Source organism: Aethalodelphis obliquidens, unplaced genomic scaffold (genome assembly GCF_003676395.1).
Source record: "Aethalodelphis obliquidens isolate GAN/ISIS:26980383/991018 unplaced genomic scaffold, ASM367639v1 scaffold87, whole genome shotgun sequence".
NCBI classification, from domain to species: Eukaryota; Metazoa; Chordata; class Mammalia; order Artiodactyla; family Delphinidae; genus Aethalodelphis; species Aethalodelphis obliquidens.
The window spans coordinates 305,668-325,076 of NW_020838031.1; the positions used below are offsets into that span (position 1 = coordinate 305,668).

The 19,409-nt window shown below is 41.1% G+C and overlaps 1 protein-coding gene across 1 annotated transcript in view; it reads right to left on the reverse strand.

Annotated features, from left to right (window-relative positions):
• The window catches only part of FMN2 (formin 2), a 313,404-nt gene that overhangs the window by 168,150 nt on the left and 125,845 nt on the right, over positions 1–19,409 (reverse strand). The window contains 3 exon segments of the mRNA XM_027094056.1: positions 17,076–17,220; positions 18,750–18,970; positions 19,041–19,409. The exon segment at positions 19,041–19,409 is cut by the window's right edge and continues 11 nt beyond it. Coding sequence (XP_026949857.1) covers positions 17,076–17,220; positions 18,750–18,970; positions 19,041–19,409 — 735 coding nt within the window.

The following is a 19,409-nucleotide window of genomic DNA, read 5'->3' on the forward strand; positions in this document are numbered from 1 at the left end:
CTGCAAGGCCATGGCTGACTGCGGCCCAAGCTCAGTCTTCCTTTTGCCCTCCTTCAAGTTCACTGACATCACTCTCAGTATGTTTCCCCATAACTTCTGGGTGGTAAGGTTTATATTAGTTTCCCAAAATATTTTGTAAAACTTGCTATTTTGAAGTCACTTTTCCTACCTTAGTTAAAATTTGTTAATTACGAAAGGATAGGCATTTCATTCACTTCTAATCCTGACACAACCTCATAGAAAACAATTGAATACAACCACCAAACTTAAGTCACTTTTTTGGTTTTGAGGCTAAACATATGTAAACAATGGTTTACAATGGTACCATAATTGGCAGCAAATTAAGTCCTGCTTATTCTACGGAGGCATCATTAACTAACAGTTTTTGGTCTGAATTCACTCTCTTCATGTGTGTAAAGGGTAAGAGATCACAGGGGCAAGAGCACATGGGACCTCACGCATCACATTCCTGCACATGGCGGGGGCGGGGGGCGAAGGGGGTTAGAGCTGAAGGTGCCAGGATGGGCAATTTTAGTTTATGAACCGAGGTTTAGGCTTAATAACGCAAATCTCCTCTGCTTCACGTGTCTGTTCAGCACACAAGTTAAAAACACAGAGGGCCTTAGGTTTTGCTTTCAGTCCTCTTTCATACATAAGGACTTGAGGGAAGAAAAATCCTCTGAAGCTTCCACTGGTACAGGTGGTAAACCAGTTTATAATCAAAGTTAAACCAATAGCGGACGTAACCCTCACAAACAGTGTCCCGGAATGTCCGTGGAAAAGCCAGTGGGTCTCCTAAAGGGGTTTTCATTATGTTCCCAGGGACCATGCTCCTAAAGAGAAAAATCAGTCCATAGCTTTAGCATTTTCATCAAAAGAAAAAAGACATCAATTTCTCCTTCAGAGGTGAATGGACTCTTGCCTATAAAACCGTTTTGTTCTGTAAGTCAAAAACAAGCTTGTACTTTTGACGATACACTTTTGGGGAGGTTACCTTTAAAGATTTTTAAGCTTGAAAAAATTATTTACACAGAAAATTATAGTCTGGCATGATTATTCTATGGGTAACTGGAGCTACCTGAAAAATATTTACTTTCTCATAAAATAAGATTTTTACTAGTAATTACATGAATAGGAAATTAAGACTCAGAATTCGCACTGAAATCCTGAGCTGCAGCTTCCCCACACCCTCTGCACACTGGTTACTGTCTTTCCTTTGAATTCCAGCCATCCTAGTACATGTGAAGTGTGTCACATGGTGGTTTTGAGTTTCATTTCTAGTCACATCTTTGCCCATCTTTCAGTCAGGCTGTGTTGTCGTCATTTCATTGAGCTGTAAGAGTTCAACACATATTCAGCATATTAACCCCTGATCAGATACGATTTGCAAATACTTTCTCCTATTTTGGGGGTCATCTTTTTTATTTTCTTGATAGTATTGTTTGCAGCACAGATATTGTTCATCTTGATGTTGTCCAACTGGTCTATTTTTTTCTCTTGCCATATGTACTTTTGGAGTCTATCCAAGAAACCACTGCCCAACCCATGGTCATGAAGATTTACTCCTATGTTTTCTTCTGAGTTTTATAGTTTTAGCTCTTATGTTTAAGTTTATGATCCATTTTGAGTTAACTTTTGTTCACAGTAGGAGTTAAGAGGTACAAATTCATTTTTTTGCATGTGGATGTCCAGTTGTCTCAGCACCACTTGTTGAAAAGACTTATCTTTTGCCCTTGAAATGTCTTGGTACCATTGTCAAAAATCAATAAACCATAAACAACGCTATTTATTTCTGGGCTCTTAATTCTATTCCATTGACCAATACGTCTATCCACACTGTCACACTGTCATAATTACTGTATCTCTGTAATCACTGTGTAATCAGGAAGTATAACTCCTCCAACTTTATTCTTCTATATTGTTTTGAATATTCTGAACCCCTTGCATTTTCATATGAATTTTCAAGATTGGCTTGTCAATTCCTGAGGGGGAAAGGCAGTTGGGATGTTGTCTAGACACCGTGTTGAATCTGTGGAACAATTTGGTGGTGTCTTCCATCTATAAATACAGTGTGTCATCCTGTTTATCTGGATACACCTTAACTTTCTTCAGGGTCTTCTAGTTTTCAGTGTATAAGACTTCTTTTGTTAAATTTATACCCAAGTATTTTATTTTTTTGATGCTATTATAAAGGAAATTGTCTTCCTAATTACATTTTTCACAGTGTTAATTGCTAGTCTCTAGAAATAGAATTGATTTTTGTACACTGACTCTATATCTTGTTCAACCTCATTGAATTCTTTTATTATTTCTAATAGTTTTTTAGTGGATTCCTTAGGTTTTTTATATACAAGATCATGTCACCTACAAAGAGAGATATCCCAATCTAGATGCCATTTACATATTTCCTTTTCTTGCCCAACTGCCCTGATGAGAACTTCTAGCACATTGTTAAACAGAATTGGTGAGAATGTATATCCTTGTCCCCTTCCAGATCTCAGGGAAAACATTCAGTCTTCCATGTGAGCTGTGGGTTTTTCACAGACGCTCTCTATCAGGTTGAGGAAGTTCCCTTCTATGCCCAGCTTCCTTCATGTTTCGATCATGAAAGGCTGTAGGACTTTGTCAAATGCTCTTTCTGCATCTATTGAGATGTTCACAGGGCTTTGATCCTTTGTTTTGTGTATTACAGTAATTGATTTTCATAGATGAAACCTTGCATTCCTAGCATAAATCCCATTGGCCATGGTGTATAATCCTTTATACGTTTTGCTGGATTCAGTTTGGTAGCATTTGGCAAGAATTTCTGTCTATATTTGTATAGGATATTGGCCTGTACCCTTTTTTTTCTTATGATGAGTTTGCCTGGTTTTGATAGCAAAGTGGTCTCACAGAATGAGATGGGATGTGTTCCCTCCTATTTCAGTTTTTGAGATTGTGAATGACCAGTGGTAATTCCTCTTTGAATGTCTGATATAATTCACCAGTGAAGACATATGGGACTGGGTTTTTCTTTGTGGGTAGTTTTCTTTTACTGATTAAGTCTCTACTTTCTATTCAGATTTTCTATTTCTTCCTGAGTCAGTTTTTCTAAGAATTTGTCCATTTCATCTAAGTTAACTAATGTGTTGTCATATGATTGTTCATAGTACACCATTATCCTTTTTTATTTGTATAAGGTCAGTAGTGGTGTCTTTTCTTTTATTCCTGATTTTAGTAATTTGAATCTTCCTATTTTTCATGGTCTAGCTAAAGGTTTGTCAATTTTGTTATCTTCTCAGAGATTCAACTTTCAGTTACATTTACTTTCTCTATTATTTTTCTATTATTTATTTCATTTATTTCCACTCTAGTGTTTATTCTTTCCTTCTTTCTACTTGCTTAGGGCTTACTTTGCTCTTCTTTTTTAGTTTTTTAAGGTGGAAGGTAAGATTGATTTCAGATATTTTTTTCTTTTTTAATAAGATATTTACCACTATAAATTTCTCTGAGCACTGATCTACTTGCATAGTACTAAATATATTTAATATATTGTTATATATAAAATATGTATATATTTATATACAATATAAAATGTAATTTATTGTGATTTCACCTATATTATTTCAAAGTATTTTCTAATTTTTCTTGTGATTTCTTTTTTGAATCATTTGTTATTCAAGGGTTCAATATTTACAGATCTGAAAATTCCCCAAATTTTTTACTGATTTCTAATTTAATTCCCTTGTGATCAGAAACCACACTTTGTTTTTCAATAGTTTTATATTTATTAAGGCTTTGATCTCCTCAAATTTATTAAGGCTTGTTTTTTTGTGTGTCCTAACATATGGTCCATCCTGGAGAACGTTCTACAAATGCTTGAGCAGTATGTGTGTTCTGCTGATTCTGCAGATGCTGAGTGGAATGTTCTATGTCTCTTAGATTTAGTTCGTTTATACTGTTGTCCAAGTCTTCTATTTCCTTGTTTATCTTCTGCTTAACTTTCTATCCATTATTGAAAGTGGGCTATTGTACATAGCCCACTTACATACATACATAGTATTAATTTCTCCCTTAAATTCTGTCAGTTTTTACTGCATGTATTTTGGGACACTGTTGTTAGATGCCTACATGTTTAGAAATCTTCCTGGTAGATTGACACTTTCATTATTATGGAATGTCCCACTTTACCTCTGCTAACATTTCTTTTAAGTCTATGTTGTGTGATATCAGTATAGCAACTCCAGCTCTTTTATGGTTGTTTAAAGTTGTTCTTTTTACTTCCAACCTATTTGTATCTTTGAATCTGAAGTATGTCACTTATAATACAATATATGCTTAGATTTCTTTTTATCCAATCTGATAATGTCTGCCTTTTGAGTGGATTATTTAATACATTCACAGTTAAAGTTATTATCCATATGGTTGAATTTATATCTGCTATTTTTCATTTTGTTTTCTGTATATCTCATGTCTTTTTTGTTCCTCTGTTCTTCCTTTATTGCCTTCTTTTGTAATGGATGGATACATGGATTAAGTGGATATTTAATTCCTTTAGTGATTTCATTTTATATAGTATTTGAGTCTTCTTAGTGGTTGCTCTAAGTCTTACAATATTTATCTTAATTTACCAGAATCTACTTCATATTTATACTGACTTGATTCCAGAAACATAAAAACTTCACTCTTCTATACATCCATTCACTCACCACCTGTTTATGTTATTACTGTTACACATACTGTCTGTGATTTATATATGGTACAAACTGTTATCAATTTATGTAATTATGTCTTTTAAAGAAGTTGAGAGAGGGAAGGAGAGAGATATATTCATACAGCTTGTTATATTCACCTTCTTATTTACCCTTTATTGTTCTTTTCACTGTTTTCTGTAGATTCGCATGCCACATGGTGTCACTTCCTGACTGTAACACAACTTTTGTTTCTACTAGTTTCCTTTGTTCTCAAATATATTTCATTTCTGGGTGTCACAGGCTCAACAACATACAAACTGTTTTATGCAGTTGTTTTTAAGTCAGTCAGAAGAATCAAGGAGAAGAAATACACAAAATACACAGTATTTTGTGTAGATGAAAATTATGTTTACCAGCAGTGGGGGGTGTGTGTGTGCGTGTGCACATGTCTGATGTAATTTACCTTCAGACTGAAGAACACCCTTTTAGTATTAGAAGGCAGGTCTGGTAGCAAGAAATTCTCACAGTTTTTGTTTATCTGAGAATGCCTTTATTTCACCTTAATTTATGAACCTTGTTTTGCTAGATGTAAGATCTTGGTTGGTCGCTTTCATTTCAGCATTTGAATATGTCATCCCACTGCCTTCTGGTCTCCGCTAGTTCTGGTAAGTCTGCTGCTAACATTGCTGCAGTTTCCTTGTATGTGATGAGTTGTTTCTCTCTCACTGCTTTCAAGACTTTTTCCTTTACCCTTGGCCTTCCTCATTTTGACTAAGATATAACTAAGATCTCTTTGTATTTGCCTACTTGAAGTTCACGAAACTTAGATGCGTATATTAGTGTTTTCATCAAATTTGGGAACTTTTCACCCATTACAACTTCTAATAATTTTCTGCACCTTTTTCTCTCTCCTCTCGTTCTGATACTCACATTTCATGTACATTGGTCACTTAATGGTATCCCACATTTTTCTGATGTTTCAACTTCCTTTTTTTCTGTTTTTCAGACTACATAGTCTCTATTGATTTATCTTCAAGTTTGCTGATAGTTTTTTTCCACCACCCGTCACAAACCAATTGTTCAACCACTTAGTGCTTTTCTTGTTTCATTTTGGTTATTGTACTTTTCAGCTCTAGATTTTTTAAATAATTTATTTTTACTGATATTCTCAATTTGATGAGACATTATCATCATACCTTCCTTTATTTCTTAGAAACTGTTTTCTTCAGTTCTTTGGAGACATTTAGAATGGTGCTTTGAAGTCTATTTCTGTTAAGTACAACACATGGGCCCCTTTGAACAAAGTTTTTGTTGCCTGTTCATTTGCTTCCCTGTATATGGGTCACATTTTTTTGCTTCCTTGTATGTCTCATCTACTGTTGTTGAAAACTGGACATTTCAGATAACATAACAGCAGCTCTGGGTACGGACTTTCCCTTCTAGGCCCCAGAGCTTATTGTGTTTGTGTTTGCTTGTTCATTTGTTCAGTGACATGGTCAAACCCGCTCAGGGAAGTCTGTTCCTGCTGCAGTGTGCTACCTGACCTTCCTGCACACACGTTTCCCCACGTTTTTATCTAAAGTGAAAGCTAAAGAGTGTGCTTCTGCTCCTTTAACCACTTAAAGCTTTACCCTTAACCACTCTGTGGGTGAGATAACAGGGCACGCCTTAGAGCAGGGATCCCTAAACCCCCTTACCGGTCCGTGGCCCACCAGGAAATGGGCCACACAGCAGGAGGTGAGCGGCGGGAGAGCAAGCGAGGCTTCATCTGTATTCACAGACACTCCCCATCGCTTGCATTACCACCTGAGCTCTGCCTCCCGTCAGATCAGCGGTGGCATTAGATTTTCACAGGAGTGCGAACCCTACTGTGAACTGTGCATGCAAGGCATCTAGGTTGTGTGCTCCTTATGAGAATGTAATGCCTGATGGATGATCTGAGGTGGAGCTGAGGCGGTGGTGCTAGCACTGGGGAGCGGCTGCAAATACAGATTATCCTTAGCAGAGAGGTTTGACTGCACAGAGACCATAATAAATCAATTGCTTGCAGATTCATATCAAAACCCTATCAGTGAGTGGCAAGTAACAAGTAAGCTGCATCTGGTGGCAGGCTTCATAGTGGCAAGTGAGCTGATGTACTTCAATTGTACAGCTGCATCTGGTGGAAGGCGTGAAGTCAGAATCCGACACTTATTTTAGTCCACGTGTGTCCCGCCCATTATTTTATTTACCACTTCCGGCCGTGCCTCTTTCCTGCACTGCGCACTTGCTCAGTCATAGTTTTCGTAAGCCCACAAGCTAACTCTAGCCGAAATGAGTAAAAGATAAACATCACTGGAGAGCTTCTTTGAAAAGGGGGAAAGACCCAATGATGAGACAACAGAAGACTCTAAGACTGCCAATGAAAAGAAAGTTGCATTTAAAAGAAAATATCAAGAGTCATACTTAAATTATGGGTTCATTGCAACAGGTGATTCACATTCTCCAAGCCCGCTTTGTATAATATGTGGTGACTGGCTATCCAACGAAGCCATGAAATCTTCAAAATGGCTTCGCCACATGGAGACCAAGCACACTGCATTAAAAGACAAGGCTTCGGATTTTTTCAAAAGAAAAAAAAACGTGAACACCAAGAACAGAAGCGATTATTGAAGGCCAGCACTTCATCAAATGTATCTGCGCTGACAGCATCATTCTTAGTGGCTAACCGCATTGCTAAAGCTAAGAAGCCCTTTACTACTGGAGAAGAGTTGATCCTGCCTGCGGCTAAGGACATTTGCATGAACTTTTAGGAGAGGCTTCAGCTCAAATTGTGGCACATGTTCCTCTTTCGGCTAGCACCATAAGTAGATGAATTGATGAATCAGCAGAGGATATTAAGGCACAATTGTTAGAGAGGATTAGTGAGTCTCCATGGTACGCCATCCAGGTTGAAGAGTCTACAGATGTTGACAACAAGGCAACAATGTTTGTTTTTGTGCAACATGCTTTTCAGGTGGATGGGCCTGAGGATATATTATATGTGCACTTTTGTTGCCAACCAACACCAGAGCTGCAGAACTATTCCCAGTCTTTGAATGATTACATATCAGGGAAACTGAATTGGTCATTTTGTGTCGGTATATGCATGGATGGAGCGGCTGCCATGACTGGACGGCTTTCTGGTTTCACTACTCTGGTCGAAGAGGTTGCTTCTGAATGTGAGTCTATGCACTGTGTCATCCATAGAGAAATGCTGGCTAGCTGAAAAATGTCACCTGTTAACAACGTTTTGCAGGATGTGATTAAAATTATCAACCACGTTAAAGTACATGCCCTTAACTCACGTCTGTTCATGCAGCTTTGTGAGGAGATGGACGCAGAGCACACACGTCTTCTCTTATACACAGAAGTGAGATGGCTTTCCAAAGGTAGATCACTGAACAGAATTTTTGAGTTACGAGAGCTGCTCCAGAGATTTCTTACAGAAGAACAGTCACCACTGGCAGCACAGTTCAGTGACACAGAATGGGTGGCAAAACCTGCTTACTTGTGTGACATATTCAACCTGCTCAACGAACCCAATCTGTCACTTCAGGGGAGAAAGACAACTGTATTCAAGTCGGCAGATAAAGTGGCTGCATTCAAAGCCAAACTGGAATTATGGGGGTGACGAGTGAACACTGGGATTTTTGACATGTTTCAAACATTAGCAGAGATTTTGAAAGAGACTGAGTCAGGGCCTTCTTTCTCCCGGCTGGTGCATGATCACCTATCTCAGCTTTCAAGAGTTTGAGCATCACTTCCCAACCACAAAGACACCCGAAGTGGGAAGGAATGGATCCATGACCCATTTGTGAATAAGCCAGGTGAAATCGACTTTGTCTGTGCTAGAAGAGGATCAACTGCTCGAGATCGCAAATGACGGTGCCCTCAAAAGTATGTTTGAGACAACTTCAAATCTCCATACGTTCTGGATTAAAGTCAAGGTGGAATACCCTGAGATTGCCACAAAAGCACTGAAAAGCCTGCTTCCGTTTCCAACATTCTATCTTTGTGAAGCATGGTTTTCTGCAGTGACAGCAACCAAAACGAGTTTATGGAGTACAGTGGACATAAGGAACACACCTTGGGTATCACTGTCTCCCATCCCTCTCAGATGGGACCATCTAGTTACAGGAGAACAAGCTCAGGGCTCCCACTGATTCTGCACGATGGTGAGTTGTATAATTATTCTATTATATATTACAATGTAATAATAATAGAAATAAAGTGCACAATAAATGTAATGTTCTTGAGTCATCCCCAAACCATACCCCCACCCCGGTTCGTGGAAAAACTGTCTTCCACGAAACTGGTCCATGGTGCCAAAAAGGTTGGGGCCTGCTGCCTTAGAGGGAATTTACAGAATTTTTTTCCCACATTGAGCCAGGAACTAATAACTTGGGTCTTTTCTAATTGCTCCTGAAAAGTTGCAGTCTTGGGCATGCACACAGCCTTCAGGTTGCCAGACATGACGGACTTTATTTTTAAGCCTGGATTAGGAGTTGTCCCCAGGTCAATATTTGCACAAAGGTGTGTTTAAGACACTTGTGCAATGAAGATTCCACTCAGTTCTGATGAGTCTGATGAGGTTTAGGGACACTGTCCCAGTGCCCGTGCCCTGTCCTGATGGCTCCTGAGTGGGGGCAACGTGCACGGCCTTCCTGACATCCAGGGCTGACTGTGATCCATGGACGGCCCTTCTCGGCTATTTCCCTAGTTCTCCGTGGTTGCCTGGAACAGAGCTTCTGGAACAGGGGACTGAGGAGAGTAGAGATGCCAGTTTCCTACCCTCCCAAGGAAGGGCCACAGCCACAGACAGAGCCTGTCCAGGCTGCACACACCAGAGGCTAGAATGGAGCATCTCAGGGCTCAGACACTGTGGGTCTCGCTGTCCTAACCGAGTTTCAGGAGGTCTTCTTGAGTGGGTGTTTCTCCATTTCCTCTGTGCCCTGAGGACAATTTCCAGAGACTTTAAATGAGTATTTTTGTTATAATTCTCACCAGTTAAATTGTTGTTTTGCTGGGAAGAGGACCTGTCAAGCTGCTTGTCTGTCAGTCTAGAAGGCCCATCTCCAAAGAAATTTTTAATGTGATATTTCAGATGGAGTTTCAAGTTTAGTAATTTTAAAAATTCACTTATTAACAAAACCAAAAAATAAGCAGAAATGTTAGAAATCTTCTATTATGAACATCGTTTTGAAAAAGAAACATACATTTACTTGTATTTTGGTTTAAATAAAAAAGGTTTGGGACTTCCCTGGTGACTCAGTGGTTAAGAATCTGCCTGCCAATGCAGGGAACAGGGTTCGAGCCCTGGTCTGGGAAGATCCCACATGCCGTAGAACAACTAAGCCCGTGCGCCACAACTACTGAGCCTGCGCTCTAGAGCCTGTGAGCAACAACTACTGACCCCACGTGCCACGACTACTGAAGCCCATGCGCCTAGAGCCCGTGCTCTGCAACAAGAGAAGCCACCACAGCGAGAAGCCCGCGCAACACAACTAAGAGTAGCCCCCCGCTCACCACAACTAGAGAAAGCCTGCATGCAGCAATGAAGACCCAACACAGCCATAAATAAATAAATAAAGGGTTTAAATAAAAAAAAACAGAGATATAAATAAGAACATTAATTTTTCTTCTAAGTCTTAAATTTGTGCCCCCAAATAACTGGGAACATTTTTCAGCTTAGGTCACAGGAGGTACAGTGGGAACAACCAGTCTACTGTCAGCAGCATCACCTCCCACGGGCAAAGGCGGGAGCTATCATAATGGTAACTGTGTAAGTCAAACGAGAAATAAAATTCTCCTTTGCTCTCGGAGAGTCCAGAATCCTGCCGCTGTCCATGGTATAGAAACGTACATTCCACCATGTAGCACCAAGACATCAAAATTAACTTCAGGTCTAATTTACCTAAATTCAATTCTCACTCTTATGTCTAATGAGAAAAACCTAAAGACTTTTGCTGAAAGATGAGAAGGACACACATTCAGTGAAGGGAAATATCCGTCAACAGCCCATGTCCGCATCCCTGAAACCATCAGACAGGAGCTCCCCGTACACAGAAGCCTGCTGCTCTACTGGCTGATTTTCTAGGGTTTTAAACAAGATGCAGGGAAATCTCTGCTTGCGGTGCTACTTTCAAAATCCATCCCTTATTCCTCTGTACATGTCTGAATGAAATACATTCTTCAAGGCCCACTTCAAGCCTCATCTCCTCCAACAGCCTCACCCTAAGTCCAGCTAACTCGCTCCATTTCAGTCCTGACCATGAGCAGCACCCAATGTGACCGGAGTGGTTAGTGCTGGCTCTCCCTGGCATGGCTGCTGCTTTTCTTTGCTGCACTCCCGGCTGAAATGGAAAAACCCTGTTCCCATCAGATCAAGAAAGGGATGCAACAGTGAACGTAATTTGTGCCCCCCTTCCCTCCAGTTTTCTGGGTTCTCCACACTAGCAATACTGAGAAAACACTCTCCCTTCATCTGACCAAAAATCTTTCCTCACTTTTGCAAGGATGAGTTTTAGTTTCCATAGATAATCATAAAAGGTAATGAATCTCAAGTATATTTTCCAAGCAACCCTTTTTTCAATGTCTATGGATCATAATAAATAAAACACCCCAGACATTAAAAATTAATACCCTTTTCTAATATACCTAGTCCAACAAAATCTTAATATCATCATAGTATGCAAATATGAAGTCCAAAAGAATTAAACTTCAGCATCATGATTAAATTTTTGCAATTCCAAAGTACAACTAATCAGATATAATTTTCCCAATATATCCAGCAAGGTCAAGGATCATTAGTCTAATTATATTTCCTTTTTATTATGTCATTAGGCTTTTTGATTATTTGTTTTGTAGCCATTTACTTACAAGTATAAAAATAATATTTTGACCAAAAGAAAATTTTTTAAAAAGAAGTTATTATTGTTACATTCTTTGAATTGACTGGGTATGCTCTACAAATAATTAGAGAAAAAGCATCTCCACAGAAAGTAATGAATCATTCAACACCTAAAACAAACCTAGGATCCACAAAACGTATGTTATTCTAACTATAGCCTTGTATATTGATGTGGTTTTCTACATAAATACACTTTTAAGGCTTGCAATAGAAATGTATTCTATTATTGATAAAAACAAACATCCTGTTAAAAATTACAAAGTACCAAATGTTTATGATGTATTCCCCAAAACAGATCTAAATTGTCTTATTATAAGATATTTGGTATTTCAGACATTATTTTCGGTCTACGAGACAAATAGAACCATCCAATCAAAACACACCCTTGCCAGCTACGACAGGAAAACTTAACACCAGTACAGACAACTAGACTTATACCTCTCAGATGATCATTCAGGCCATCAGCCTGTAAACACTGAAATATCAACTGATTATGATAAAACATATTTTTTAATCTAAAGATAAATATTTGCACTTAGTACAAGTCAAGCAGAGATTCACAGGTAAAATACACACCCTTGTTTTATTTTCTGACCAACCAATCTTACGATAGTACTTAAGGTACAGCTCACACGTTTTCCCAGCGCCCCAACATAGTAGGAAAAATCATTTTAATGGCAATTACTATTTCACGTAAGAATACCTGGAGGCGTTACATTACACACTCCCACACAGGAACATTTAAGTAATGAATGCTTCTTTTCCCATTGTTATTATGAAGTTTTACAAAATACAGAAAAGGCTTTTTAGAAGTTAGGTCAGAAAGCACAGTGGCAAGATGGAACAAAATGCCCAATGTCTTTAATCAACTCCCCTAATAATAAGTAGCAGATTTCACTATCTCTTTTTCTAATCATATTTCCAGAAGCTGAAGCCAAACAAATATTTAACTACCATGAATTCTTTTTCTCCCCCATTCTTTGGGCAGAGCATTTTAATCTGATAGATAGAACAGAAGAAACCCAGGAAGAAATTCATTTGTTGCATTAAATGGTTATATAAATGGCAATTATGGATTTAAAAAGCAAAACAGATTCTTTGGGGCTTCCCTGGTGGCACAGTGGTTGAGAGTCCGCCTGCCGAGGCAGGGGATACAGGTTCGTGCCCCGGTCCGGGAGGATCCCACGTGCCGCGGAGCGGCTGGGCCCGTGAGCCATGGCCGCTGAGCCTGCGCGTCCGGAGCCTGTGCTCCGCAACGGGAGAGGCCACAGCGGTGAGAGGCCCACGTACCAGGAAAAAAAAAAAAAAAAACAGATTCTTTTCATTCACTCTTGTTAAGTTCTGTGTGCAAATTTATATTGTGGGAAGCATGTTCCTTTACACACCTTTTAAGGATTATTAGACATTTTTGACTTAAGGCATATTCTACAGAGACATCCCTTTTGATGGAATCAAAACTATCTCCACTCAACATTTGGTGGGTTTAACCACAGTGGCTGTACCTCCACCTACTATTTATTTGCCACACAAGCAAAAGGCCCTCATTTTTACTGCTTACAAAAGCTTATGTGTCTAAGGCTCACATCACTCTGATAAATTTTATTTAATTTGGCAAATGTCATATTTGGTGGTATCATAGTTTATGTACTTATCAAAGTCTGTTAGAATACAGAAAAGGCTTTAAAAGTATCTCCACACACAATTTTATAAACGTAACTAGTCATTTAAATATGGAACACATATGAAAATCAGTACAAATTCAGATTCTTTTCAAAAAGGATCTATTCTAGTTTTCTTATAAATCCCATCCCACACTTGCCCTCATCTATAATATTTCACATCCACACCTATGGCTAATGATGAGGAACACAGGCTCTGCAGCCAGACGGCTGGGTCTGCACCCGAGCTCTGCCCCTCACTGCGCTGGGAGCGTGAGATCGTGCCTGCATCTCAGCTTTGTGTGCTGTGCACCAGGGATACGGGGTCTCCCTCACAGGATTAGGGGGTGGGATGAGCCAGCTTGGGGCTGCGCAGACAAGGACCACACACCTGCAGGCTCCGCGGCGGCCGGGGCTGCTGCCATGATCCCCGCTGGTACTAGTACTACTGCTGAAGCTGCTGCTGCTACTGCTGTTTCCCAAAGTATCTCTGCTCGGACCTCATCTGACACTAGATTAACTAGAAACCTCTTTGTCAGGGAATTCCTACTGTCAAGATCACTCCAGTGTAAATTCTCCCACTTCCCTGCTCATAAGCTTGGGTTAATTTAATCTTTCCTTGGACATGAAGATCCTGAGGTGACTTAGGGTCACTCTCAACATTAACAGGCACTGAACTCGCCTGTGAGACGCAGGACATGGGTCACCACGCACTCGCTCTGGGACGTTCCTTAAAAATTGGCAAGTGCGTGTGTGTGTGTCATGTTTCAAACAGGGACCTCAGCCTCCTCTTGATTCCGTGGGTGACAGGGTTGTTGTTTCACCGAGTGAGCAGCTCGATATTAAATTCTGACCTATAAGCATCACGCTCATTTGCTAAAGGAGAAGTACATGAAATCATAGTCTGATAAAACTATACCTTCTCAGCAAATCTCCTTATGCTTTCATAACCTCACAATGAAGACCGGTGTGCTAAGACGTAGGCACACAACTTAAATACAGGTTCCGTGAAAAAATAAGGAAAGCTCTGTGTTGGGTTCCCTGGAGGACAAAGGGCTGAGAGACACCAGACATGCCTCACTGCAGCCACTCCAGAGTCCAGAGAGCAGCCCCTTCTCTTTATGCCACAGAGCAAGCTGTCCAGGTGTGGGACCTCTGTGGTCACACAGAAGACATATGTCCCGAGAGAGCTACTAAAGGCCAGTGCATCCAGCCACAGACTTACTTTCAAGAAGAGGACAGATCACAGAAATACTATCTAGCTCTTTTAAAGTATTTGGAGAAACCAGAGCTCTTGGCTTCCACCGTGTGTGAGAAGAGTGGCTAGAAAAACCTCCATAAACACAGGTTATAGCATCAACGGCAACCAGTCTCACTCGAAATCAGGGTCCACCTATACAAGGGCAACCACAGGTCAGTGGTTTGGACTGTGCAGGTCCGCTGACACATAGAGTCTTTTCAGTAGTAAATACTGCAGCACTACATGAGCTGAGGGTGGTTTTGTCCATGGATGTGGAACCTTGGATATGGTGGGACCCTGAATATGAAAGGCTGATTATAATTTGTAGAGATCTTGGATTGCACAAAAGTTGGTGCCCCAAGTCCGTGTTGCTCAGGGCTCAGTGTGCTTGCAGGCATATGGAAAATACGTTTTCCATAAACGAAATTTTACATGTCTCAAGTAGTTGGAATGGGTAATTTTTTCTTCCAAATACAACAGAGTTAAATAAAACTGGCTTTCTTCAGCCATCTAACACTTTGTAGCAGATTTTTCTCTTACCAACATACTGGAAAAATTACTTTATCTCTCCCAAAACAAACCTGAATAGCAGAACTGAGTACAAGACCCTGGCCAAGGATATGCTGACAAGCTCATCAGGAGTCAGGATGGAGACTGGTCCACAAACCCTCTTTAAGCTGCAGGTCAATAGCTGTGTCACCACCAATGGGTGCAAATGACAGCACTGGCAAAGGCTCATACCCACAGTTTACTGATGGGCTCACGACAGGGTGAGGCCACTGTGCAGACATGACGCTGCACATGATGGTCGTGTGGAAGGGGGCCATCTCATGCCAGCTACCTGAATCTGAAGTCTTCATGATTTGTACAGAAATCTTATTTCAGTAGGCTTAAAAACTGAATACTACGTCAAAAAAATCATGAAATCATATACTTGAAGGTAACATGCGGCAGCTTCCTCATCTCTGTTCATTTAATAGAAAAAAAGTGGTGACAGGAGATATGGAGGGCGTGCTTGGCATTCTGGAGAATTTCATCCCTAGACTAGTGACGTCCACATCACCCCTGCCCTTCATCACGTGACAACTCCGCTGACTAGCTCTACCCGGCCTCTGTGCTCCCTGCCCGTATTCCCCACCCAGACAACTTTCCCATTTCTGATACGGTCCATGGGAAGAGGTGTGATGACTCAGCCTACATGTACTATATGCAAACATGCCGTTTAGAACATTTACCTCTGCCAGAAAAACGTGGTTTTCCATTTACCTTTATTCCATTGACAAAGCCACCTTGGCGATATTGCTTATTTTGAGATGAGTTATGTTCTGGCTTTTAATCACTACTGGGTATAGCCACTGATATGTATAAAGCCCTCCTCCTCTAGCCAGCTGCCTTATTTGTTAAACAAATATTTATTCAGTGCCTTTTCTGATCTAAAGTCTCCAGCAACCAGCTGTGTCATCATAAGTGGTTCTGAAAAATGCAACTGCATCACATTTGGGTTTGCATCATCGTCAGATTAATAGAGATGCCTGTGGTGAGGCTGCCCCCATCTCAGCTAGAGGTTCCGTTCAAACCCACCCCTCCTGGCTGGATTCCGCAGCACCCATCTGGGGGCAGCTGTCTGCTTCGAAATAAATATGGATGGAAATATCTCTGGGTCAGACTTCTAGCTACAACTTCCAGGTCAGTAGCAAAACTTCACAGAATCACATCACCCCTTAGTTGCCACTCGCCTGGGGAAGCTGTGCCAGCTTCAGGCCTCATTTCTCTCTATTTGTTTCACCCAAAAAGACGGAGCTGCCCACCATCCCCCGCTTCAGGGTGAAGGATGGGCACCAACAGCATTACCTTCCTTCTGGGTTCATTATTCTAAGACTTTACTACACTTTCCTGAATGGCTGCCTTGAGAAATTTACAAAATCATTTCACAATCAAGGTCACTGGCTGGATCAGTGGAAAAACATTGCATGAAAATGTTTTCCTCCAAATGCACTTTTCCTTATCTTTGGGACTCAGGTGTCACAGGATAGATCAAAAGTGCTGACACAGAATGGAGATGTTGGAACTGGATACAAGAGTCTCTTCCCTGTGTCAAGTGCAAGGTGACTGTTTAGCTGGGTTCTGCAGGGCATCCACTCAGGTATTACAATAGCAACAAAATACCAAACACATGACTGGTTACTAAGGACTGGATTTCTTGCTTGCTTTCATTTGCTCACTCTTACCTTTCTTTCCATCCATACTAGCACTAATATGGATTTCAATCAAGTGACAGTTTGTTTCTAGACAACTAATTCTGGAAACAAACAATTGGTGAAATTTTGGAAATATGTATCATGAAGCTACAAATAAAGTAGTCAGAGCATGATCACTTGGTGGAGATGATTATTTGTTGTTCTATCTGGGAAAGTCCTACTTAACTTCATGTTCTAAAATGCTAACCTCTGCTACCTGCTTACAGACTGTGGAGGGTACACAGCCCAGCAAACAATGTGAATGTTTTTCTCTAATGAAAGTTCACACTTATGCCCAAAACACTGTCCAACTTCAGAAAACACATGAGTACTCACTTGTTTAGCCTTGGTCTTTGTGATGGTGTCAGAAATCGGTTTCTTCCTTTCCTTTACAGTAGTTTTAGAAAATAATTCCTCAAATTCATGACAATCTATGGATGGCTCTTCAATTTTTTCCCAAATAAGTGAAGCACTGGAGTCTCTAAAGTTAAGCAAAAGACCCATGAGACAGCCATCAAACCAAACTGCAGGACATTACAGTGAGCAGGGACAGATGGGGACAGAGAGGACAGAGGCATCAGAGGAGCAGGGATAGGACGGCAGGCAGCAGAGGACGGAGGGAGATCGGGGGGAAGATGCTCTTTTCTGTACAATCACCATTTGCTTAATCAACGTGATGAGAAGCAGCATCAATACAGAATGAGACATTTGCCTGGAAAGAATCATTTCCAGGAATTCTCAGTCATCAAGTCGCCATATAAAAACATAAAAGGAGAGCCCCTCTCTGTACGGCTCTCAAGGCAGGAAATGTCTGATATCTCACAAACCCAACCTGACCCATCAGCTTGGGTTATTTGTGGGTTGAAAATAAATCACTTCAGGCCCACAGAGGCACCTTCGTCTCCCCACCGCTGCCCATCACTGCATGTCACCTGACTCTTCAGTGACTGTGGAGTCATGTAGTGCCACCTAAAAAGGGGAGATCCATTCAAAAAAAGCAAGACGAAAAGAACTTCATATACTGCATATGGATAAAATGAGTTTGGGGCACATTTGGAAATGATGTCTCGGCACATAGAAGTGACCCAGCAAATTACTCAGAGAATGAGCTGCAAAGTCAGAAGTAGTCAAAATAGATAGGTTCCTCTCCCACTATGATTCAGTGAAGAGAAAATTAATATAAGAAATGAAAATGAACCTGTTAAATACCCTATTCTAAATCTGTGCCACATCATACACACACACACACACACACACACACACACACACAAATTCAAAGAGTCACGAGAACTTGGGACAAGGAAATCCAGTGAAATTTAAAGGGCGTTTTTTTCTCCCACTGGCGCATTCCACAGCCATGTCCCAGTACCATCCCAGGGGTCGGGGAACCAGGTTATGGACCATCCATGGATAAGTAATACACCAGCAGCGTACCTGCTAGGAGGCATTCTTTTACAAATATCATATATTTTATAAAAATCATATAAGTTTGTGATTTTATGACCTCACAGTGTTGCATATCATCTACAGAAGTGCCATGAAATGCTCAGAACTAAGTCATTTCACACATGGGGTGTGGATGTGTGTATTTTTGTGTAGCACATTTCTGAATAGTAAAACAAGACCATGCCTTCAAAAGGATGAAGAAAACATCCTCAAGAGTCAGTCTGTCTATGGATTTGGTTTACTTTTATGAGCTATTTATCAGAGTGAGGTTCTGCAATGAGGAAAGAGCATGTATGCTAAGAAAAATATATCCCTCTATCTATAAAAGTCAATCAAAAACTATATAGACAGAAATGTGTATATTGATTCATGTCATTTGTTTTATTCCTTTGATACTTCTGGAAAAAAGTCTAAAATTGCTTCACTAAATATTGATGTAATCGTCTACAGACAAGTTTTACTTTTATTTATTTTATTTTTACTCATTTTTCTCCAGAGTTTTAAAGGAAAATACTTCCCTCGTATTGACAATATTATGCAAAGATGAGCCCCTGTTCACGTTACCTTTTACTGTGCAGTTGAATTCTTGTCCAATACAGAGGCTTCATCGGCCGACAAGGTTCTATTGGCTGCTTCCTGCTGCCTTTGTCCTGGTTCAACCCGAACCCAAACAAGCCAGCTGGCAACGGTGGAGGAAGAAATCCACACGCCTGCAGTGTTGGTGAAGTGCTACTCCCAGCTTGTGGTGGGAGAGCAAGGCCGGATCCAGGAAGCAGAGGGGGTGGGGGGGGTGGGGGGACACCTGTTCCAGGAGGGAGGGGAGGGGGGGGGGCTAGGGGGGGGGGGAACCCTCACACCGGGCAAGGGAGGGGGGGGGGCAGGAGGAATTCCTTCACCGGGAAGAGGGGGCACGGGAGGAATTCCCACACTGGGAAGAGGGGGGGCGGGAGGAATTCCTTCACTGAGAAGAGGGGGGGCGGGAGGAATTCCCACTCTGGGAAGAGGGGGGGCGGGAGGAATTCCCACACCAGGAAGAGGGGGGGCGGGAGGAATTCCCTCACCGGGAAGAGGGGGGGCGGGAGGAATTCCCACACCGGGAAGAGGGGGGGCGGGAGGAATTCCCACACCGGGAAGAGGGGGGGCGGGAGGAATTCCCACACCGGGAAGAGGGGGGGCCGGAGGAATTCCCACACCGGGAAGAGGGGGGGCGGGAGGAATTCCCAC